Source organism: Ochotona curzoniae, unplaced genomic scaffold (genome assembly GCF_017591425.1).
Source record: "Ochotona curzoniae isolate NIBS_2020 unplaced genomic scaffold, NIBS_Ocur_1.0 contig_523, whole genome shotgun sequence".
Taxonomy (NCBI): domain Eukaryota; kingdom Metazoa; phylum Chordata; class Mammalia; order Lagomorpha; family Ochotonidae; genus Ochotona; species Ochotona curzoniae.
Window position 1 is genome coordinate 11,828,691 of NW_024466459.1, and position 22,088 is coordinate 11,850,778.

Sequence of the window (22,088 nt, forward strand, 5' to 3'; positions counted from 1 at the left end):
GGGATTTTTCTGATTTTTTTAAGATTTAAATATTTTTGAGAGCCCAGCACGGTGGCCTTGCAGCTGAAGTCCTCGCCTTGAATGTGCCGGGATCCCATATGGGCACCGGTTCTAATCCCGGCAGCTCCACTTCCCTTCCAGCTCCCTGCCCGTGGCCTGGGAAAGCAGTCGAGGACGGCCCAGAGCCTTGGGACCCTGCACCTGCGTGGGAGACCTGGAGGAGGCTCCTGGATCCTGCCTTCAGATCAACTCAGCTCTGGCCGTTGCGGTCACTTGGGGAGTGAATCATCAGACGGAAGATCTTCCTCTCTGTCTCTCCTCCTCTCTGTATATATGACTTTGTAATAAAAAAATAAATAAAATCTTTAAAAAAATTTTTTTGAAAGGCAGAGTTAGAGGAGAGAAAGATGTCCCATCTGCTGGTTCGTTCCCCAGATGGTCACAGTGGTCAGGCCTGGGCCACGCCACAGCCGGGAGCCAGGAGCTTCACCTGGGTCTCACGCTGGTGGCAGGGGCCCCAGCACTTGGGCCGTGCTCTGCTGTTTTCCCAGGAGCACTAGCAGGGGTCTGGGTGGGAAGCTGAGCAGCCAGGAATGAAGCAGGCAGGCGGCAGCCGCACCCACGGCGTGACCAGCCAGCCCGAAGTCTTCACATTCTGACAACTTGCAAGCGCGTCAATAAGAGCATAGTAGAAGCTGCCTTCATAGACCGTTCAAATAAGCCAAGATGCATTTAGTACACATTCGTAAAACACTGAAGGAATGAGGTAAGAATGCAGATCACGCACTGCCCTGTTTCTCCCACTGTCCCTGAGGGTTCGTGCCCCAGACCCAGGGTGCCCGACGGGCGGGGGTCACCAGGGCACGGCGTGCGAGGCTGCCAAGGCCAGCCATGGCAGGACGAAGGTTGTCGCTACAGCTCCCTGCCGCTGGGGAGGCGGAATCTGTGTGTCGGTTCCGGTCCCGGGGACCTGGGACCGGGAGAGCCTGGGCACGGAAATCCAGGGCAGAAGGAGTGTGGGCGCGAGGCTCTGGAGAGAGGGGACTCCGGGCCCTGCTCGGGCAGCAGGCGCGACAGGTCCTGCACCAGGTGCCACTTCTCCTGCACCTGCTGAGGGAGCGAGCGCCGGTGGCTGGGGTCGCCTGCGTCCACCAGGTGGCGGTAGAGGCGGCAACCTGCTGAGCCCCGCCCATCGGCCCGATGCCCCGCCCCGTCAGCCCGTGGCCCCGCCCCGTCGGCCCAAGGCCCCGCCCCCTTACCCAGACCAGCTGCTTCCGGAGCTCATGAATGGCCTTGGCATTGGCCTGCGACTGGGACACGCACACGGTCAGCACGAGGCTGGCGACAGACGGGGGCGGTCAGGCAGCTGTGGCTCCTTTGCAGGTTGCCTCCCTGCGCACCCCAGGCCGCCTGCCTCGGGGGCCGTGCTGGCTGGGGGCGTCTGGGCCTGCACCCCCTCCCGCCCCGTGCCCTGCCCTCGGTGGGAGCCCTGACTCACCTGAGCAGGATGAGCAGGGGGAAGCCGAAAGCGTGGGAGCTGAGGTAGTGCAGGGCACGCTGGCCCAGCGGCGGGAGCCGGAGGGCCACCAGCTCGGGGACCACCTGCCAGGGGGCTGAATAGTTGGCAAAGAGGCCACAGTCCAGGGAGGAGTGGGTGCTGTGCAGAGATGGCGGGAAGGGTGATCAGCATCTGTAGGGGCTGCCCCCGCCACCCTGCAGCCTGCCCGTGCCAGCCCCACCAGCCCTGCTGCCCCACAGCCTGCCCCACCAACCCCGCCATCCCCCACAGCCTGCCCCTGCCAGCCCTGCCACCCTGCCCGTCAGCTCCACTGCCACGCAGGCTTCCCCACCAGCCGTGCCACCCCACAGCCTGCCCCTCTCAGCTCCAGCACCATGCAGGCTGCCTCTGCTAGCCCTGCCGACACCCCGCAGCCTGCCCCACCAGCCCTGCCAGCCCTGCCCCTGTTGACTCCACTGCCACACAGGGTGCCCTGCCAGCCCTGCCACCCCACTTCTCACCTGCCAACCACGTAGATCAGGGGCGCTGCGGCCAGCAGCAGGCCCAGCAGCAGCACCAGCTGGAAGAAGAAGGTGGAACTGGAGGCTCGGAAGAGGCGCCGTGGGGCCCTGGAGTTCCTCAGGAGCGTGTACTGGGGGAAGGCAGTGAGAGATGGGCCCGTCAGCGCCCGGCAGGCCGCGTGGCTGGCGCTGTGCATGCTGTGTGCGTGCACGTGGCAGCGGCAGGTGCCCACACTGCCCGAGCCAGCAACGGCACCTTCTTGATGTAGAAGGTGAGGAAGATGAAGGCCGAGTTGAGCAGTGGCAGCAGGGGGCAGTAGAAGAGGCCCAGCCAGGTGACTGTCTGCCCCGCCACGATGTCCAGCACGTTCTTGGGCACCAGGAACTCCTCCCGGTCCAGCCACGACCAGAACCGGCCTGAGAAGCGCTCCACCAGCAGCCTGGAGGAGCATGGGGCAGGGGGCATACGTGGAGGCCGCGGCCAAATCCCCCGCTCGTAGGAGTGGCCACACCTGCGCAGACGGCTCACCTCCGGGGCAGGCTGACCAGGAAGGCGAAGGCCACGGTCAGGAGGAAGTTAAAGAGGCTCAGCTTGTACAGCTCCTCGCCCACCGAGTTCTCCCAGCACTGCAGAGCAGAGAGGTCCTGCGGCCATTCCGGGACTGCCCTGCCCGCCCTGCCCGCGTCCACCTCATCACCGGAGATGGACAGGGCTGGGCAGATGACACTGAAATGGGTCCCTCCCCCAACGCAGCGAGGAGCCCTCCTGGAGACAGGTCCTGCCCTTGGTGCCACCAGGGCAGGCCAGGTCCAGCCAGGCCCACGGCCTGCAGGACGCAGAAGGGGGCGGGGCGCCCCCTAGAGGCACGCGGCAGTGTGTCCGCCCGCACAGCTTCCCGGCCAGGTGGGACTGGGGGCCAGGGTTCTGCAGGGGGCGGGAGGGCCGGGCCCCAGGCACCTGGTAGTCGCAGGCGTTGTAGCCGTAGGACTCACAGCTCGTCCTGTTTCCGCCCACACACAGCATGGTCTGGCCCAGCGAGAAGGAGAACATCCCCAGGCTGGCCAGCTTCAGCACCACGCACCTGCGGGCGGGGCCGGGGTCAGGCACGCCTGGCCGCAGGCTTGGCTGCAGGCCGTCTCCACGGACTCATGGCAAAGGGTCCTGTGTCTCAATGGGAAACTCGGCCTGTCGCTGCCTGCTCGGGCCTGCTGACACCACCGATGGGCCACATGGTGGGAGGTGGCAGGAGGGGGCAGAGGAGCTGGCTGGGGCATGCAGGGGCTGGCAGGTGGGATGGGAGAGGGGCTAGGAGGGGGAGGCAGGACATGGCAGAGCCTGGGGGCTGCAGGAAGCCTGCAGTGGAACTTGTACCCCTCAGGCACTCAGCCTGAATCTGGATGGAGCCCCTCACTCAAGGAGCCTCAGTTTGCTCATCTGTTGAATGGGTCCCAGAGACAGTCCAGACTTCATGAGTCTTGGGGTGGGGGACTGTCGCGGTAAGGGCTGTGTGGGTGCCCACTTCCTGGGTTTCCTGCATGTGCTCTGGCCCCTCGGAGCGGTCAGGGCACAGTCCACACTGGCGGTAGGGCCCAGAGGCTGTGTGTCCTGGGGTGCGGTGCTGAGCGAGGGGGCCTCCCACCTCGAGCCCGGGTATGCTCACCAGATGAGCGTGAGGTTGACCTCGGTGTTGGGGGGGTAGTTCTCCAGCTGTACCAGGAACACAAACAGCTGGGGCCCCAGGAAGTTGACCAGAGCTATGACCCCGGGGGGCAGGTACTGCAGCAGCACAAACAGGGGCTCCTGCAGGAAGAGGAGGTGGTGGGGTGGCGGGAGCCCCAGGACTGAGCGAGGCGCTGGCACAGAGGCCGCCTGCTGCTGGCCAGCCTGCCCACAGTCGGTCTCTCACGTGCAAAGAGCGCTTGCCCTCCTCCCCTCCTCGGGATTAAATAAATGCCCCTGACTCAGCCTGGCACCTCCTTGTGGTCCTGCGAGTACTTGGTGGCCCAGAAGATGGCACTTATGGCCCCGACCACCAGGAGCCCGAAGAGGAGGTTGACACGCAGGTGGGTGAGTAGCTGGCAGGCCCTCTGAGCCCGTGACTGCTGCTGCACCTGCAGGAAGCGTTGGCCCTCCTCCAGTTCCACCTGCAGGAAAGATGGGACCCTCCTCAGGGCTGGCTTACCCTGGCGGGACCCCCAGGGAGGGGCGGACCGCACCTTGAACTCGTTGCTGATCTCGTGTTTCTTGATGATGGCGGCTTCCTGCACGTGGATACAGAAGTCCCAAGCAGAGAAGACCTTGGCGCTGAGAGGCGCCCTGTAGTCCCGGGTCAGCAGGGGCTTCCGGGGCAGTCCCTTCACCATTCTGGGGGGCGGGAAACCAGGGCGCTGGGAGGGGCGCCTCTGCCTCAGCTTCCGCCAGGCCCTGGCTCTTGGGGGGCAGGATGGCCGGCGGCAGCCCAGGGGAGACGGGCACGTTGGTGCCACAGGGGCGGGGAGCGAGGGGTGCCATCTGAGGGCTCAGGGCTCACCGCTGCAGGGCCCCGCAGAAGCAGAGCAGCAGGCTGGCCAGTGGGGTGAGGAGGTAGGCCAGGCGGACGCTGTAGGGCGATTGCTTCTCGGGGCCTGCACGGTAGGCGCCGTAGAAGAGATAGGTGTTGTTGAAGGCCTGGGAGGGCGGCAGATTTGACTGAGCAGGGACGGACACAACGCTGTCCCCGCTGCCCCGGCATATAGGTTGCATCCGTCCCCAGTTCGCAGAGGACCAGAGAGGCTGTGTAAGTGGCTCAGGGTCACACAGCTCTGAGGAGGAGGAGGCCCAGCCACTCTGGTCCCTCACATCCCGCCCATACTCCCAGGGCCATGGGAGCCTGACCAACGGTCCCAAGCTAGGCACAGGACTCCCTAGGGACCCGTCTTGGGAGACCACCCCCTAGGGGCCCAAATGCACTTGCAGGGGTAGGGTCTTCCGGGGCTGGAATTTGCTGCACCACGGCCAGGACACATCCCACTCACCCTGCCGGTTAACACATTCCAAAAGAGATTGTGGAACTGGGGCATGGTGGTGTGGTGCTGGGGGTGGCTGGGACACTGGAGGGCTGTGGACGGAGGGGGAAGGGTTCCTAAGACACAGCCCCCTCCCTGGGAAGCCTGGGCAGAAGTGGGGGCCCCTCTGGGACAGAGGCAGGCCATGGGGACCATGGTGGGGAGGGGGAAGATCTGGGAGCCGTTCCTCCTGTCTCTACCCACACTCACTCAGGTTCGGGGTGGGACCCGGGTCCGGCGGGGGCAGCCAGGCCAAGGGCAGCAGCACGAAGCTGGCTGTGAGGAGCAAGGTCAGCAGGTTGAGGAGCAGCAGGAAGCGGAGGAAGGTGAAGTAGGCCTGGATGCCGGTACCAAAGAGGCCTGCGGGTGGGAAGGAAGAGGCCGCCTGGAGTGAGAAGCGCAGCGCGGGGCGGGACTGACCCGCCTGGCCCGCGCTGCCCTGCACCTGCACCCGCAGGGCCTCTGACCGCCCGCCAGGGATGCACCTGTCTCTGCTGCAAAAGGGGCGGCTTGGAGCGGGCGGGCAGTGGCCCTTACCTCCGATCTCGTAGAGCGACCCCTCCCAGAGCCCAAAGCCACGGGCCAGACGCCGCGCTGCCTCCCGCAAGCGCCGCACCGCCAACCGCTGCCCGCGCCGCCACCGCTGCCAGCGCGAGGTCTTCGCCCCCTCGGGCTCCCGCAGCTGCCTGGCACGGGGTGGTGAGGGCGCCCCTGAGTCCTCCCGCGCCACGCTCCCGTCCCGGGCCCTCGCGCGGCGGGCGGCTCCCACCCTGGCGGGGCTGACACCCACCGGATGAGGCGCTTGTCCACCATGGCGTAGGGGAGCAGTCGCAGGGGCACCCGCGACGTGCACAGGCGCACCACCTCCTGCTCCCACAGTGCCTCCGCGGCCGGCTCGGGCTCCGATTCTGACCACAGCATCACGCTGTCAGTGTGGGGAGACCGGCTGTGAGGTCGGGGATTGGCCACGCTCGGCCAGAAGCTAAGAGAGCTCCTGTCGGCTTCCGGGGCTGCGTTCAGTCTCTCACAGAGACGCAGGTCCTGGGCGTCAGTCTGCCCGTCTGCAAGGTGGGTCTCCATAAAGCGAGGCCTGCTGTGCCCTCAGCCTCCCAGGCCACCCTGCCCTGGGGCCAACTGGACAGCTCCCGGCCCGGACCCTTCCCGCCTTGCTTCTCTCCCCTGAGGGTTCAGAGGAGCCCACTGAGAGGACAGATGGAGGAGACCCTCCCCGCCTCCAGGCCCGCCCTCACCAGCCTCCTGCCCACCGCCCGGGGCAGCCAGCTCACCTTCCCGGGGACACCTCCTCCCCGCAGCGGCTCCCGCCAGGCCTGGCTGGGCGGCCAGGCAGCCGAGCGGAGGGGTCAGCAGACAGGAACCCTAGCTCCCCAAGCCTCTCCTCTCTCCCTCCTTCCTGCCCCCGCCTCGCAGTTTCCTCTGCTCCCCACCGAGGCCCCGGCGGCACTTCCTGTGGCCAGGGGCGCGGGGCGCGGGGCGCGGGGCGCAGGTGGGAAGCGCGGGCTCCAAGGTCCGACGACGGGGGTCGCGGCCACGCGGTGGCGGCTCCCAGCTCGGAGCCCCCAGCCTCGGTGCTGTTGGGGCTGCTCCCGCGCGCCCTCGGCCCGCCCCTTCCTGGCCCCGAGCCCGCCCGACACTGGCGGGTCCCCTTATCTGCCCTCCGCAGGCCACCCCCAAGAGTGTGCAGGTGCCCGCAGTAGGCCGGGGGCGTGTGCTGCAGCCCTGGGCGCCTCTTGGTGCTCGCCAGCGCTCTGGAATCCGCTCGGTTCGCGCTTTCCCAAGGAAGGCCCCGAGTCTTGGGGCAGGGGTTCATGGGGGTCCTGCCTTCGCCCGCAGCTTCTCCCTCTTCCAGTGGCTTGGAGGGGAGGTGGGAGCTCCTTGGAAGGCAGGCTGCTCTGGGAGGCCCTGCGGGGAGCAAGGCTTCGCTCAGGCTGGCAGTTCCCCTCGCGGGCTCTGTGAAGTTAGGGTGTCGGGGCGCATTCTGGCTCTCGGAGAGGGGTTCCGTTTGCCCTGGCCCGGCCTGGCCAGAAGGCAGAGCACGTGAGGGGGAGTCTCGCTGGTTTAGCCGCAGTGACCCCACCCGGCCACCGCCAGGATGGGGTAACAAAGGGGTGGAGTGTGTGTGTCGGGAGTGGGGTGGTGTGGGTGGATGTGGTGGATGTGTGGTGTTTATGTGTGGATGGCAGGAGCCAGGGGTCCCCGGTGTTGGGGAACCGGCGGGAGCCAGGGGTCCCCGGTGTTGGGGAACCGGAGGGGACGCTTTGGGAAACGCCCAGTACAGGTGCAGACACTGCCCACCCCTACCCCACACCAGGCAGGGGCCTGCGCGGGCTGCAGGGAGAGGCGCGATCGCGCGTGGCCTGGAGGAGGGGCAGGTGCGCCCCGGGCGGGGAGGGTCACGTGGGGGCCAGGGCCGCTCCCACGCGCATCGCAGGGCGCCCCCCTTTCCACTTGCGGGGCCCACCCCACAGTTCCCGGTGGCCACTTAGGTAGGGGGCACAGGTGAGCCGCTCGCCGGCGAGCCTCCCAGGTGAGCGCCGGGATACCCGACCGGATGGGCAGCGCGGGCACTGGGGGTGGCGCTCTGGGCCTGCCCGCCCGGCGGCTCCTCTCCTGCCCATGAGGCCGCTCGGCGGCAGCGTCTCCGCCCAAGCTCTTCCGGCCTCGCGGCGGCGGACACGGAGGGCCGAGCGGGGCGCGGGAAGGCCAGCCCCAGCGCCGGGAAGGGGCGGCCGGGCGCAGGCGGAGGTGCGCGCCGGGAAGGGGCGGCCGGGCGCAGGCGGAGGTGCGCGCCGGGGAAGGGGCGCGCGGGCGCGGGGCTGGCGGAGCGAGGGCGGCCGGGGCCCGGAGCTGCTGCCCACCCCTCTGGGCTCCGAGGCTGGGGAGGGCTCTTCCTGGGTGGCGTCTGCTCCCGGGGGGTCGCGCTGCTGGCCCAAGTGGGAGTTCCCGAGACCCCGCGGCCCCGGACCTCCCCACCGGGCCCAGGGCTCCGGAATGGTGCGCTCCGGGCTCGGGGCGGGGACCGGGACCCCGGGTGAGCTGCCGTCCCCCAGCCTCAGGCTCTGGGCGCCTCGTGTCCCCGCGGGAGAAGGGGGTGCCAGCTGCGGGGGCTCTTTCCGCTGGCTGAGTTGGGTCTGGGACCGCCCCCAGGCTGCTTTCCGGCCGGCTTGGGCTGAGCGCGGGTTGGCGCTGCAGGGAGTTCCCCGGGGCCGGTGCTGTCCCCAGCCCCGCCTCCCGCTGGGGCAGCAGACCAGGGACAAAGGGGCCTGTGTCAGCGGAGCTGTGCTGCCCCAGCTGGCCTTGGGGTCAGGGAACGCCAGCGAGGAAGCAGCCCTGCGTGTCCGCGGGAGGGGACCGGGTGGGCTGCGGCTGGGGGTGGGTTCCTCTGGGACTTCCTGCTGGAGTAAGGGCTGCGGGGTCAACGGGTCACCGGATGGGCAGGGCAAGGTCAGGCGTGTTGTGACCCTGAGAGGTGCCCCGCCCTTTCCTCAAGTCTCAGGCTGCTGCTGGCTCCCGGGAGGTGGCCGTGGGGCCATGGCGCCTCCTCCTTCCTTCCTGTTAGAGCCCTCTTCTTGCCCCTAGGTTCCCTGGGTGTTGACCGCAGATGGCAGGCAGGAGGCCCCGCGCAGGCTCGGATCGGCCCTAGGCCTGCTGAGCGTCTGAGCCAGCATGGCCCAGCCACTGCCCTTTGTGCTGGATGTTCCTGCCGAGGTCGAGAATGCAGAGTGAGTACTGTCTTGGGGCTGGTGAGGGGGCAGCAGGCCTGGAGCCTCATGCCTGCCCCGCCCCCGCAGCCTGGATCCCAGCCCCTGCGATGAGAGCGAGGTGCATGACTCCTTCCATCGGCTCATCCAGGAGCAGAGCCTGCGCGCGGCCCAGGAGGGCCTGGAGCTGCAGGAAAGGCAGGCGGCGGCCACAGCTGCAGGTGAGCGGGGCCTGGGGGCTGGGGGGCGCCCCCCAGGCCTCCCTGGGAACTCCAGCCAGCCGCATCCCCCTGCTTCGCTTGTAGGCAGTGGTTCCCAGAACTTGCTGGGGCCCGAGGGGCCTGTGGTGCACAGCACGGCCACTCTGCAGATCCTGGCCAGCATGCCCAGTCGGACCATCGGTGAGTGCTGCTGTGGCCTCGCGCTGGGCTCTCAGCGGGGCCTCGGGGTGCCCTGTGCTGGCTGCCCTGGGTGGGCCTCGTTGGCCAGCCCGAGGCTTCTGGGAAGGACATGCCAGGGGTGAGGGAGGCCTGGCCCTGCCTGGCCCTGCCCAGCTGCCGTCCTAGGCCGCAGCCGAGGCGCCATCATCTCCCAGTACTACAACCGCACGGCCCAGCGGCGCTGGCGGCGTGGGAGCAGCCGACCCCTGCTCGGGGACCTGGTCCCCTCGGCCCGGCCCAGCCTCCGCCTGCGTGACCTGGAGGTGGACTCGTCGGCCCAGGAGGAGGAGGGTGAGTGACAGTGGCTGAGCCTGGGGAGGGCACGGTGGAATTGCGGACGTGGCCAGGAGGAGCCCCCGCTTGCGTGGGGTGAGGCACTTTGGGGGTTCCATCATCCCTCACAAGCAGGTGGCTTAGGGACTTGGGGTGCCCGGGCTGGTCTGTGGTCAGAGCCTCAACAGGATGGCAGATAAGCACGTGGTGAAGGCTCCGATAGGGGCAGCTGTGGGAAGGGGCATGGCAGAGAGATCCAGGGACGCTTCCTGGAAGAAGTGGCATTTGAGCAGAAGCAGTGGATGGACAGGCCGAGGTGGGAGGAGGGACAGGCCGAGGTGGGAGGAGGGACAGGCCGAGGGAGGAGGGCCAGGCTGAGGGAGGAGGGCCAGGCTGAGGTGGAGGAGGGCCAGGCTGAGGGAGGAGGGCCAGGCTGAGGTGGAGGAGGGCCAGGCTGAGGGAGGAGGGCCAGGCCGAGGTGGAGGAGGGCCAGGCTGCAGTGGGAGGAGGGCCAGGCTGAGGGAGGAGGGCCAGGCTGAGGTGGAGGAGGGACAGGCTGCAGTGGGAGGAGGGCCAGGCTGAGGGAGGAGGGACAGGCTGAGGTGGAGGAGGGCCAGGCTGAGGTGGAGGAGGGACAGGCTGAGGTGGAGGAGGGCCAGGCTGAGGTGGAGGAGGGACAGGCTGAGGTGGAGGAGGGACAGGCTGAGGTGGAGGAGGGCCAGGCCGAGGTGGAGGAGGGCCAGGCTGAGGTGGAGGAGGGACAGGCTGAGGTGGAGGAGGGACAGGCTGAGGTGGAGGAGGGCCAGGCCGAGGTGGAGGAGGGCCAGGCTGAGGGAGGAGGGCCAGGCTGAGGTGGAGGAGGGACCGACTCTGAGGCTGCCTGCTCCTGGCTGTGGTGGGGGCTGGTGGAGTGCAGTGCTGTTGTGAGGGGCACCAGGGGCCCTGTCTGGTCCCTCTGCCTCTGCCTCACATCAGGCAGCGTCTCGCGTCCTGCCCCACTTCCTCTGCTTTGCTCAGCCCCCAGCCCCAAGGCGTGTGTGACAGGCAGGCAGGAAGGCGTGGGCTTCGGGACGCCCTGGCGTCACCGTTTCCTCTGCTCGCTGGGCTGTCGGGGAGCTGTAGCTCATCTTTGTTTTTGTATGGGGGAGTTTTGATGAAGATTTAGTTAATTTATTTGGAAGGCAGAGTTAGAGGGGAGAGAGATCTTCCATCCCAAGTGGCCGCAGTGGCGCAGCTGGGCCAGACCGAAGCCAGGAGCGTCTTCTGGGTGTCCCACGCGGGTGCGGGAGCCCAGGACGTGGGCCGTCCTCTGCTGCTCCTCAGGCATGCTAGCACGGACTGGGTCACAAGTGGAGCGGCCGGGGTTCGAACCAGCGTCCGTGTGGAATTCTGGCACTGCAGGCTGTGGCTTAACTTGTCCTACCATGACACTGGCTCCTGCGCTGTTATTTTATTTACGTATTTTAGAAATTCATTTCAGAGGCAGGCAGAGGTAGCGTGCTCGCACCTTGCTGGCTCTGCCCACGTGCTTGCGATGGCTGCGCCCGGGCCAGGGTCAGAGCGGGCACTCAGGCCAGGTGTCCGGCATGGTGGCAGAAGCCAGCTGCTTGAGGTGCCACTGCTGCCTCTCGGGGTGAGGGGGAAGAGTCAGGAGCTGCCCCCGGCCCTCCTCCTGGGCCATGGGCTCGTTAGCAGCTAAGGCGTGTGCCGTGCCAATGGGTCTCTTCTTGAATGAGAAAGATTTGTCTGCTGGGTTACTACTCCCTGAATGACCACAGCAGCCGGGGCTGGGCCAGGCCAGAGCCAGGAGTTGGGTCTCCCGTGTGGGTGTAGGCACGCGACACATGGCCTGGCCTCTGCTGGAAGGGAAGTGGAGCAGCTGGGATTCAAACCTGTGCCTCTGTGGGATGCTGCTGTCGTAGTTGGCAGCTTCACCTGCTATGCCACAGCGCTGGTCCCACAGGGTCTCTTGTCACCTGTAGAATGGACTTGAAGCATTACCCGCCCCTGGCTGCTGCTCACCGCCTAGGATGTGGTGGGAGGGGAGGTGGGGCAGGTGCTGGGGCCGAGGTCTGGGTCCCTGGCCATGGCTGTGGGGACAGGGAGGGTGCGTGTCCCCCTGACAGGCCCCCTTTCTGCCCAGCAGAGAAGCGGAGCCTGCTGGTGCAGGAGCTGCAGGGCCTGTCAGGTACCCAGCGGGACCAGCTGCTGCGGGGCATGCCACTGAGCCTGGCTGAGAAGCGCAGCCTGCGGTGAGTGCCCACTGGGTGCTGCCCCCTGCCTGGGCTGGGGGAGGCCCCACCAGGGCTCGGGCACTGACGGGCGCTCCTGTGCGCAGAGAGAAGAGCCGGGCGCCCAGGGGCCGGCGAGGTCGCACTGGGATCTCGGCCTGCTGCGGCCAGCTCGGGGACTCCTTCATCCTGGTAGGAGCCCCCGCCGCCCACCAGCCGCGCCCGGAGAGGCCGTGGGGGGGGCCCTGGCCAGGCCTCAGGGCTTTCCCTGTCCCTGCAGGCCTGGCACAGCCTGGGGCTGGCGCTGCTCGCGGGCCTGCAGGCCCTGGTGCCCTGGCGCGACGCGCTGAAGCAGATCGGCGGCCAGTTTGGCTCCAGCGTGCTCTGCTACTTCCTGTTCCTCAAGACGCTGCTGGGCCTGAACCTGCTGCTGCTGCCGCTGCTGCTGGGCCTCCTGGTGGGCGTGCAGGCTGCCTTCCCGCCGCCACCTGCCGCCACCAGCACCTTCACTGGCCTGGAGCTGCTCACGGGTGGGGTGAGGGCACCCCGGGGCCGGCCTGGGCTCCCGCCCCCCACCACTGCCTCACCCCACAAGCCCCGGGCGGGGGGCTCCTCCCCCAGCCCTGCCGCGGTCGCGTCCTGTCTGGGGCGGGCCAAGGCTGGGAGAGGAGCAGGGCCCTGACCTGTCCTCCCCTCCAGGGCCGCTTCACGCACACGCTCATGTACTATGGCTACTACAGCAATGCCACCCTGAACCAGCCGTGCGAGGCCCCCGGGGACGCGGGCCAGTGTGCCCCCCGCGCTGGCAGCCTGCCCTACAACATGCCCCTGGCTTACCTCTTCACCATGGGTGCTGCTTTCTTTGTGACCTGTATCACCCTGGTGTACAGGTGAGGACCCGCGTCAGCCACCGTGCGCTTAGCTGTCTGCCGTCCACTCACGTGCCCACCTGCTCGTCTTTCTCCTCCCCTTTTATACCTGCCCATCTGCCTGCTCATGCATGCTGGCACCTGTGTAACTGCTCACCCATCCCCTACCCACCTGAGCAGCTGTCCACCCATCAAGCTGTCAGTCTACTGTCCATCTGTCCACTCACACCTTAACTCACACAGCTGCCCACCCGCCCTTCAACCAGTCCATCCACCCACATTTCCATCCGTTCAACCCACCCACCTACCATGCCATCCATCCCACCCACCCATCTATCCATTCATTCATCCCCTCCATTCCCCCACCCACCTACTCATGTGCCCACTGTCCAGCCTTGTGCCCATCTGTGGTGCGTCTGTCCTGTGCTTGCTTGGTCAGCGTGGTGCCCACCCTGGAGGAGCTGTGCCCGGGGAGTGAGCGGGAAGGACTTGAGGCCGGCCCCAGTGTTAGGTGTTGGTGGAGCACATAGAGGGAATTGGCTGCTCTGGGGGTGGCACAGGGTGGGCGGGGAGAAGGGGTGGGTCCTGGTGTCTGCTGGGCGAGCCCAGCCCGGCGCGCCTCCGGGGGGGTGACTGCCCAGGCCCTGCGCTGCCGCTCAGCCACGTTGCCTCCTCCGCCTGCCCTCAGCATGTCCCGCTCCTTCGGGGAGAGCTACCGCGTGGGCAGCACCTCCGGCGTGCATGCACTCACCGTCTTCTGCTCCTGGGACCACAAGGTGACCCAGCGGCGGGCCTCCCGCCTGCAACACGACACCCTCCGCACGCGGCTCAAGGTGGGCACCCCTGGGCACTGTCCACGTGACGGGTGACCCCCAGGCACCGTCTCGGGGGTCGGTGAGCAGGCTGTGAGGCTGCAGGGCCGGCCCTGGGCCCCGGGCTCCACCCTGCCTACCTGGGTCAGTCCGGCTGCCCCTGCCAGTGTGGCCGCTGGCTGGTGATGTGGAACGCACGCCGCCCCCGCAGGAGCTGCTGGCCGAGTGGCAGCTGCGGCAGAGTCCGCGGAGCACGTGCGGGAAGCTGCGGCGTACCTGTGTGCTGGGGCTCGTGTGGCTGCTGTGCCTCGGAGCCACGCTGGGCTGCTGCGTGGCTGTGCTGGTCTTCTCGGAGGCCCAGGTGAGGCCCCCATGCAGGCATGGGTCATGGTCCACGTGAGGGTCAGGCCTCACCCTTGACATGGCCAGAATTCTGGGGGTCCCCATGCAGAGCTGGGGTTAGCCTGGCCCCGCCTTCGCTCTGGCTCTCACCCTCCTCTTCCTTCTCCTGTTGGGTTTCACTTCTCTCCCATCACCTGTATCTCTTCCCCACTTCCTGTTGTGGTTGGAACTCGAGGTGCTGGGGTGGGCTGTGTCTCGTGGCTATCCGTCCGTGCACCTGTCCCCAGCCTGAGGCCCCCTGCCATGAGGCCCCTTGATCTTGCCCTGGCAGACCTGGGTGGCTGAAGACCAGGAAGTGGCCCTGCTGGCACTGCCCCTGGTGGTCTCTCTCCTCAACCTCGGTGCTTCCTACCTGTTCCGCGGCCTGGCCGCCCTGGAGCGCCTGGACTCCCCGCTGCTGGAGGTGTATGTGGCTGTCTGCAGGTGAGGGGCGGGCGGGAGGGCGGGCAGGTGGGCGGGGCTCTCTGGGGCTGGCCCTCAGCTCCCCTGACCCCCTCCCCCTGCCCAGGAACCTGATCCTGAAGATGACCGTTCTGGGCATCCTCTGTTACCACTGGCTGGGCCGCCGCGTGCCGACCCTGCAGGGCCGCTGCTGGGAGAACTTCGTGGGTCAGGAGTTGTACCGGTTCATAGTCACGGACCTGGCCTTCACGCTGCTGGACTCGCTGCTCGGGGAGCTGGTGTGGAGGTGAGGATGGCCCTGGGCGGGCAGCCCTCACACTGGGGTCACTGGGCACCTGCACGCCGTTGGGGTGGCGGGATCCTCTCAGACCAGCAGGGCCTGCCCTGCGATGCCAGCCCACACCTCTGCCTGTCACGGCCCGGTATGCTGAGAAAGCTGCCAGGGGACAGGCTGTGCCCTGATTTTAGAGTGGAAGGGAAGCAGGTGTCTGAATGAGGTGTGAGCTGTAATTTCGGTCTTTTAAAAAACATGATTGAAAGCGCGATTTTCCATCTGCTTGTTTGCTCCCCAAAGGCCGGCTGCAGCAGAGACTGCCCCCTGCCATGGCCTGGTCTCCCACGTGGGTGGCGGGGACCTGGCACCTGAGCCATCCCAGGGTGCGCGTCAGCAGGAGGCCGGAAATGGAAGTACAGCTGGACTCGAGGCCAGGACTTCCCAAACTGTGGTTCCCTCCCCAGATAGTCACCATGGCCAGAGCTGAGACAGGCAGAAGCCAGGAGTCAGAAACTTCTGGGCCCCCACATGGGTGCAGGACCCCAAGCACTTGGGCCGTCCTCTGCTGCTTTCCCAGGCCATTAGCAGGGAGCTTGATGGGAAGTGCAGCAGCTGGGACTTGCAGCAGCATCCATACAGGATGTTGGCTTTGTAGGTGGTGGTTCAATGCACTATACTGTAATAGTGGCCCATATGGTGGAGTCTGAGCCAGGATGCCCAGTGCCCACTGCCAGCTGTGATTCCCTACAGGGAGCGAAGGGTCAGAGGAGAGAGTCCAAGAATGTTTTCATGACATTATAGATGGGGGCTGGGTGATGGCGCCCGTTTCCCATGTGACAGTGCCGGGGTTTGGCACCCAGCTCTAGCTCCGTGCTGATCTGTGGTGAGGAGGGCAGCCCGTGGTGGCTCTGGGGGTTGGGCTGCTGTCACCCTCCTGGGGGACTCGGCCTGAGCCTGGTCCCAGCCGCTGTGGGCACTGGTGGGAGGAGTCCGTTGCTGGGACCTCTGTCTTTGCCACCTCCTCACGGGAGCCAGCGTCTCGGGGCTTCCCCCCACTTGTTTTTCCCAAAAAAGGATGAGTTAAGACGTCTCAAAGCAATGTGATGTCTGATGTTGGTCCTACACATTGAGACTGGGGAGCGTCTCAGGGAGATGAAGCTAGTTAGGCAGAGGTGGGGGTTCCCCGGCCGGGACTGCCCTTGCTAACCCGTGTTGACCTGTGCTAGCCACTGGCCTGGGGAGGGCGGGTGTCTGCTGCCATGGTGACCGGGCCTGGGGGCATGGCTGGACACCAGGGCCGCTTGCTCCCATCTGTGGACACCTCACCCCTCCCGGAGGTGGCGTGGAGTGGCTGGACATGGCTTGGCCCCTCCAGGCTCATCTCTGAGAAGAGGCTCAGCCGCAGGAAGCCCGAGTTTGACATTGCACGGAACGTTCTGGACCTGATCTATGGGCAGACTCTGATCTGGTGAGGGGCCCTTGGTTTGCACCTCTTCCCCTGGGGTCGCACCCCTGCCCAGGGCCTCAGGCTGCTGACAGTCACCAACCGACCCAGGCTGTCCTGGGACCCCAGCTCTGACTGCAGTCCCCCCCTTCAGGCTGGGGGTTCTCTTCTCGCCACTCCTTCCTGCCGTGCAGGTCCTGAAGTTGCTACTCCTCTTTTACGTCAAGAAGGTAAGGTGGCCTGGGCACGGCTGTCCCGGGGGCTGTCCCGGGGGCAGCCCAGTGGTGGCTGCCTGCACTGCTGCCAGCCCTGTGTCCCACCCCTCCTGGGGGTGTTCACAGGGTTGAGAGTGGAGGTCCTGCACCCCGAGCTGTGCTGGGGATGCTGCTGTAAGGTGGGGGCTGGGCAGGGGATCCTCAGGCCCCCTGTAGACCCGCAGTGCGATCCAGCTCAGCAGCTGCTTCTCCCCACACTGTCCCTGTGCTCCTGGGCCGCCTGGCCTGCCCTGTGCTCGGCTGTGGCAGGCCCCCGGCCGGGCAGGGGGCAGGGAGGACCCCGTGGGGGTGCAGGGTTGGGGCACAGCGTGGCCTCTGTGTCCCCAGGCCAGCCTCCTGGCCAACTGCCAGGCGCCGCGGCGGCCGTGGCTGGCGTGTCGCATGAACACCGTCTTCTGCACGTTGCTCTGCTTCCCGTCCTTCCTGGGCGCCGCCATCTTCCTGTGCTATGCCGTCTGGCAGTGAGTGGGCACTGGCGGGGCCTTGGCCGGGTGGGAGGGGCCGCCTCGCCCCAGGGACAGGCCTTTGCCTAGGATCCCTGTGCCCACAGGGTGAGGCCTTCCGGCACGTGCGGTCCCTTCCGCACCCTGGCCAGCATGTATGAGGCGGGCACAGTGTGGGTGCATCACCTGGAGCGCGCAGGCCCGGGGGTGTCCTGGCTGCCCTGGGCGCATCGCTACCTGGTGGAGAATACCTCCTTCCTCTTCCTGCTGTCCGCCCTGCTGCTGTGAGTCGGGGGCGGGGCCTCCGGTGGGTGTGGCCGGGAGTGGGTGGGGTTAGCCTCCGGTGGGTGTGGCCAGGAGTGGGAGGGGTTAGCCTCCGGTGGGTGTGGCTGGGAGTGGGTGGGGTTAGCCTCCGGTGGGTGTGGCCGGGAGTGGGTGGGGTTAGCCTCCGGTGGGTGTGGCCGGGAGTGGGTGGGGTTAGCCTCCGGTGGGTGTGGCCGGGAGTGGGAGGGGTTAGCCTCCGGTGGGTGTGGCCGGGAGTGGGAGGGGTTAGCCTCCGGTGGGTGTGGCTGGGAGTGGGTGGGGTTAGCCCCCGGTGGGTGTGGCCTGAAGCGGGTGGGCGGGGCCTGGCCATGTGGCTGCCAGCTCCCCACCTTTCTCCACAGGGCGGTCATCTACCTCAACATCCAGGTGGTGAAGGGCCAGCGCAAGGTCATCTGTCTCCTCAAGGAGCAGATCTTCAACGTGAGTGTGTCCTGCACAAGTGGGGGTGGGCCTGCAGGCCAGTTTGTTACCCAGGGCCCCGCATACGCCCCCACCTCACAGGCTGGGGAGACCCCACTGGGGGGTAGCTCCAGGTGGGAGACTGGGTGCTGCTGACTGTGGGTGGGTTTTATATTCTGGTAGGGGCCAGTGCCTGGGCTGCCCTCAGGCCTTGGTGGCCAAGCAGGATCTTTGGGAAGCAGGCTCCTGGCTGCGTGGCTCCTGGCTGCGTGACGCCTGGCTGCCTGGAGGTGTCGGTGCTGGGATTGGCTGCTGTGTGCACTGCAGGCCAGTGTCCTGTGTCCTCCGGTCTGAGGCCTGCTGTTGCCTGCATCCTGAGAGCTGCGTGATGTGGCCTTACGTGTCCCGGGCAGCACCCCAGAGGACACAGGGTGGGGCCTGCCTCGTGGGCCGTGGCAGAGCTGGAGGAGGCAGCTTTCATCTGCCTTACTCCTCAGATAGACAGTGTGTCCGAGGCCGGTCAGGTCTTCCCTTGGGGGTGCAGGGGCCTAAGCCCTCGGGTCGGGTCCACTTCAGCTGCCCTCCCAGGCCGTGAGCAGGGAGCTGGGTGGGAAGTGGAGCAGCTGGGACATGAATGGGGGCTTTGGTAACAGATGTTGGCGTTCCAAGTGGTGGCTTCGCCCACTGTGCCCGCACCCCCTCGTGTCTTGGAGTCAGTCTGCCTGCTGACAGCGCTGTCCTTCCTGACGCTGGCGAGGGGCTGCCCCGTTGTGCGCGCTGGGCCCCATGCTAGGTCCTTCCTCAGCCCAGAAGTGGCCCCAAGGGTGCCTGCGTCCTCAGTGGGGTTCAAGCTTGAGAGGGCGCTAGGGGCTGAGCTTGCCTGAGCTGGGGAGGTGGCAGAGAGCTCAGGGTCTTACAGGGGGAGACAGGGACGCCATTGCTGGCCTGGAAGAGTAGGATGGGGCTGAGTGAGTGTGTTGGAGGTGGTGCCTGAGTGGACGGCGGGCAGCCGTGAGCTTGTTGGTCTGGGCTCCTTATGGCCCCGGTTGGGCTCGCCCCGGCCGTGCGCTGCGGCCCCCATCGGGCTCAGCTGTCGCCGTGTGCTGTGATCAGTTTTAATCTTGCCGTATTGCTGGACGGGTTTCCCTCTGCACCTTGGTCACTAGGAAGCTTAGATCCACGGATGCGTCTGCTTCCTGGGGCTTGTCCTGGTTTGCTGGTTTTTCCTCTGGCTTCTGGGCTGCTCGTGAGAGCACGCAGGGCGCCTTGCAGGGCTTTGCATGCAGCTGGCCTGGGGCTGGCCCTGGACAGCCTGTAGCACAGCCACTTTCTCCCTCACCCTGTGTTCTGGCCTGTCTAGGAGGGGGAGGACAAAATCTTCTTGATCAACAAGCTCCATTCCATCTACGAGAAGAAGGAGAGGAGGTGAGGGCCTGTGAGGGCGTCCAGGGCAGGGCGGGCGACGCGGCTGCCCCAGGGGGCCTCTGGGCGGGGTGCTTGCAGTCCCCTTGCCCTCTGCCTCTGGGTGTATGGGCCGCTGGGGCGGGGGGGACGGGGAAGCCAGCATTGCCTGGCCTTGTCCCTTGGTACCTTGAGCCGTGCCCTCTGACCATGAGTCCCCACAGGGCAGGCCTGGCTGGGCGTCTTCCCTCAGGGTCACTACTTCCTGTCCCTGCTGCTCAGCATCTCCCTCCGGCCTTCACAGTGGCCGGGTCCCTGTGGGGAACACTGGGGCAGGGCCCTTCTCCAGGGCCGCTGCGCTGTGACCCCGTGGCGGGCGGCCCAAAAGGAGGCTGGGCTGGGGCCTGATCCCTGCCACTGTGGGGTGGACCGGGGGGCGCCGTGGCCAGGTGGGGACGAGCAGAGGTCCCTTGGACAGATACACGGCAGGCCCCTAACTGGCCTTGGGGACTGGGGCCCCCCTGCCCCTGTGGAGACCCTGCGGGGCTCCCAGCCTGTTGTCCTGAGCAGGTTAGGAACCCCTGAGCTCCGTGCAGTGACGAAGGCTCCGTGGCTCACAGCCCCTTCCCCAACCCCATGGTCTGTCTCCCACTTCAGCCTTGGCGTTGGCAGGCCTGAGGGAGCGGATGGGCATCTTGCTGACTGCCCTCTCCCACAGGGCCGCTGGAGCCGAGGAGCCTGTGTCGCCCGGGCCACTGCCTGTCGCCCGGGCCACGCCTGCTGGAATGGCTAGTGTCTCATAGGCACCCTCAGCACCCAGGTGTTCTCAGCCCACCAGGCTGGTCAAGTGACTGCCAGCCCTGCCAGCCCTGCCAACTGCAGCCTGGAGCCCAGGGGTGGGCACCCCAGGGACTCGACCCTGCCTGGGACTGTTTTTTCTTCTTAAATGGGCTTTTCTAATGAGCCTGTCTCGTGAGTCTGTGTGCCTCACCAGGGCCTGCTGTGCCCACAGCCCACACATTCCTGCGGCTCCGCACTCCCAGACTTAACCTGTAGGAGCCACAGCTGGGGAGCTGAGAGCGCCCTCTGCTGGTGGGGCTTGTGAAGGCGATGTTGGCCAGCCCGGAGGGGCCCCAGGCACAGGCTGTCTGCTGCCGGCCCAAGGTGGTGTCTGAGTTGCCCCAAAGGGCAGGGCTTGGTGTGTCAAGTGCCCCGGGCCCCTGCCTAGGGTCACAGTCTGGCCATGCTGAGGGGCTGGTGGGTTAGAGGGAGATGGGGTAGGAGAGGCGAGGGCCCACCTGGGTCCATGATCACAGACTCTGCCCCCTTGGAAGGCCAAAGCCGTGGGATGCTCCTATGTACGGCAGCTGTCCTGGGCCACAAGCCTTCCTAACCAATCCTGGGCCTGTCTGGGCCCTTGTTGCTGCATGGCACACCTGGGCCCTCCTGGCTGGGCCCCGGTTGCAGTTAGCATCCAGCCAGTGAGTCAACCAGTGGATTAACTATATGTGTTTCCAAGAAATGAGTAGTCCTTTAAAAAAAAAAATCTGTGCTAGGACAGCCCTGGGCTCCAGATGGGGCTGTGGCCGGCTATGGGATTTCGCGTCTACCAGGTCATCCTGATGGACCCCCAGTGTTAGTGCAGTCAGCCAGTCAGGAACAGGGACCCCACCCCTGGGTGGGGGGTCCCCTGGGGGCTGCCAGCTCCGGGTCGGGGAAGGAACTTCTGGACCCCCGGCTTTTCCCTGGTGCTGGCTCCTGCCCTTGCTTCCTTCATGTGGCCCATGACACCCTCACAGCAAGAATCTGGCTCCTGGCCACCTGGCCACCACCTCCAGGTGCCCGAGAGCGGGTCCTTTCCCTGCCTCAGGGAGGCGAGCAGATGTGGGGAGGCCTGGAAGTCCTGTGTGGGGAGTGCCCACACCTGGCCGCTGGTGCTATCAGAGCCATTTCTGCCTCCGTGTCGCCACAGCCGCTTCCAGACGGCCAACCGTGCATGGGCACCTGTGGCCGAGCCAAGGGCTGCCCCTGGGAAACCAGACTGTGTCCACGTGGATGTCCAGAAAAGTGCCATTGAGTTGGGTCCCATGGTGCATGCACTGGCCCAGAACATGAAGGGCCATGCGCTTGCCAACCTCAGACACCGTAAGGACTATGAAAGGTCCCCCGAACCAACCCACAGCAAACCCTGCGGCACCCCAGGCAGGTCTGCCACCTCCAGCCCCAGGAAAGCACGAGTGTGCGGCCCAGCGTGAGCTGGAGTCCGGGTGTGCTCCGGCAGGGTGCGGTGGCCAGCGGAGCTCAGCCCAGCAACCTGGAGAGTCCGAGCCCGCCTTCTGCAGTGCAGGTCCTCTAGAGAACCGGCTCCTGTTGGTGTACAATCCCGCACAACTCTGGATGGAACCACTGAAAAGCGAATTAACACAAAGGCCACACCTGGGCTTCTCCCCGAGGCGGCAGCAGGGTTCCTCCACCACACACAGGGTGTGTTTCTCCATTGTCTGTCTTCCGTGCAAAACAAAACATTGATCATTTTAAAACATAAAGCAATTTTTAATATATAAAGCACTCTTCAAACATCTGTGTCTTTGAGTCCATTATTTGGTAAATATGTACTGCTACACATTAGATTTAAGGTATTTTCCTTGCCTTTTTTTTTTTCTCTTTTTTTCTTAATTTTTTTTTAAGTAACATCTTCAGTGCTAGGAGTTGGGTTTAAAAATACATGAGATGGTGCGGAGCTGCCGGGAGGCCCTGGCTTTCCTGAGCGCGTCCACCATGTGCCAGACGGGCCCTCTGTGCCCGAGCGCCCCACGAGGGACCCCAAGGACCGACGGAGTCTGCGACACGGCGACCCAGGGGACAATGCCTTCCGGTCCCACTGCTCTCAAGTAACGCGTTCCAAAGGAGGGCTCTTTAGGACCCAAGTCTTTTATTTTTATTCCTTTAAAATTTTTTTTAAAGTTTAAAGTCTGAAGGAGAAAAAAAAAAGTCTGTAAACAGGTGGGGGCCCAAACACGGGCTCCCCCGAAAGCAGTCCCAACCCACGGCCAGTGCTGGCGGAGCTCCTTGTGTGGAGCCACCCACGTGTGGCGAGGATCCATGGCCACTGGTCAGCAAGCTTCTCTATTCCACATGGAAACGGTGCATCAGTCCACAGGAAAAGCTGCGAAAGGTAGGTAGACGTCGCATCTCTCCAGAGACACACACTGTACTGGGAACAACACCGTCCTTGAGTAAACATTTACACGTGAATTGTCGCCAGCCCTGTCCTGGGAATTCTCTTCAAGGTGTACGGTTCGCTGCAGAGCGGGCA

The 22,088-nt window shown here is 65.9% G+C and overlaps 2 protein-coding genes across 10 annotated transcripts; one reads left to right on the forward strand and one right to left on the reverse strand.

The window, feature by feature from the left end:
* Nucleotides 1–704: 704 nt before the first annotated feature.
* Nucleotides 705–6,640, reverse strand: TMC8 (transmembrane channel like 8). 4 transcript variants are annotated; one of them, XM_040989857.1, is made up of 16 exons: nucleotides 6,351–6,429; nucleotides 5,855–6,125; nucleotides 5,602–5,750; nucleotides 5,275–5,424; nucleotides 5,035–5,117; nucleotides 4,551–4,687; nucleotides 4,237–4,384; nucleotides 3,994–4,164; nucleotides 3,681–3,820; nucleotides 2,978–3,101; nucleotides 2,549–2,646; nucleotides 2,276–2,459; nucleotides 2,020–2,150; nucleotides 1,499–1,657; nucleotides 1,260–1,338; nucleotides 705–1,110 (listed from the first exon to the last, which is right to left on the reverse strand). In XM_040989857.1, the coding sequence occupies exons 2-16, from the start codon at nucleotides 5,983–5,985 to the stop codon at nucleotides 913–915; spliced, it is 2,082 nt and encodes a 693-aa protein (XP_040845791.1). In that variant the 5' UTR covers nucleotides 5,986–6,125; nucleotides 6,351–6,429; the 3' UTR covers nucleotides 705–912. The 4 variants fall into 4 exon arrangements, with proteins under 4 accessions (XP_040845791.1, XP_040845790.1, XP_040845789.1 ...); XM_040989856.1 differs by having other exon boundaries at nucleotides 2,020–2,078; nucleotides 5,855–6,640; XM_040989855.1 differs by having other exon boundaries at nucleotides 705–1,107; nucleotides 5,855–6,639.
* An 854-nt stretch (nucleotides 6,641–7,494) lies between these two features.
* TMC6 (transmembrane channel like 6) lies at nucleotides 7,495–21,349 on the forward strand. Of its 6 annotated transcripts, none has more exons than XM_040989858.1 (20): nucleotides 7,495–7,609; nucleotides 8,662–8,804; nucleotides 8,874–9,004; nucleotides 9,089–9,184; nucleotides 9,350–9,514; nucleotides 11,640–11,748; nucleotides 11,835–11,919; nucleotides 12,008–12,262; nucleotides 12,427–12,617; nucleotides 13,285–13,429; nucleotides 13,620–13,769; nucleotides 14,082–14,233; nucleotides 14,319–14,498; nucleotides 15,862–15,954; nucleotides 16,085–16,160; nucleotides 16,533–16,666; nucleotides 16,756–16,932; nucleotides 17,314–17,392; nucleotides 18,732–18,796; nucleotides 19,491–21,349. In XM_040989858.1, exons 2-20 carry the CDS (start codon nucleotides 8,749–8,751, stop codon nucleotides 19,573–19,575), a joined length of 2,424 nt encoding a protein of 807 aa, XP_040845792.1. In that variant the 5' UTR covers nucleotides 7,495–7,609; nucleotides 8,662–8,748; the 3' UTR covers nucleotides 19,576–21,349. The 6 variants fall into 6 exon arrangements, with proteins under 6 accessions (XP_040845792.1, XP_040845796.1, XP_040845795.1 ...); XM_040989862.1 differs by having other exon boundaries at nucleotides 14,082–14,215; XM_040989861.1 differs by having other exon boundaries at nucleotides 11,643–11,748; nucleotides 13,620–13,780; nucleotides 14,087–14,233.
* Nucleotides 21,350–22,088: the final 739 nt, after the last annotated feature.

Coding starts and splice junctions, on each gene's coding strand:
- TMC6 (XM_040989861.1), top strand. CDS start 8,749: ATGGCCCAGCCACTGCCCTTTGTGCTGGATGTTCCTGCCGAGGTCGAG. Junction 9,005..9,088: donor GGCGGCGGCCACAGCTGCAG/GTGAGCGGGGCC, acceptor CTTCGCTTGTAG/GCAGTGGTTCCCAGAACTTG. Junction 18,797..19,490: donor TACGAGAAGAAGGAGAGGAG/GTGAGGGCCTGT, acceptor CCTCTCCCACAG/GGCCGCTGGAGCCGAGGAGC.
- TMC8 (XM_040989853.1), bottom strand. CDS start 6,144: ATGGAGACCCACCTTGCAGACGGGCAGACTGACGCCCAGGACCTGCGT. Junction 4,385..4,550: donor TTCTGCGGGGCCCTGCAGCG/GTGAGCCCTGAG, acceptor CCCGCCCCCCAG/AATGGTGAAGGGACTGCCCC. Junction 1,111..1,259: donor TCCGGAAGCAGCTGGTCTGG/GTAAGGGGGCGG, acceptor TCGCTCCCTCAG/CAGGTGCAGGAGAAGTGGCA.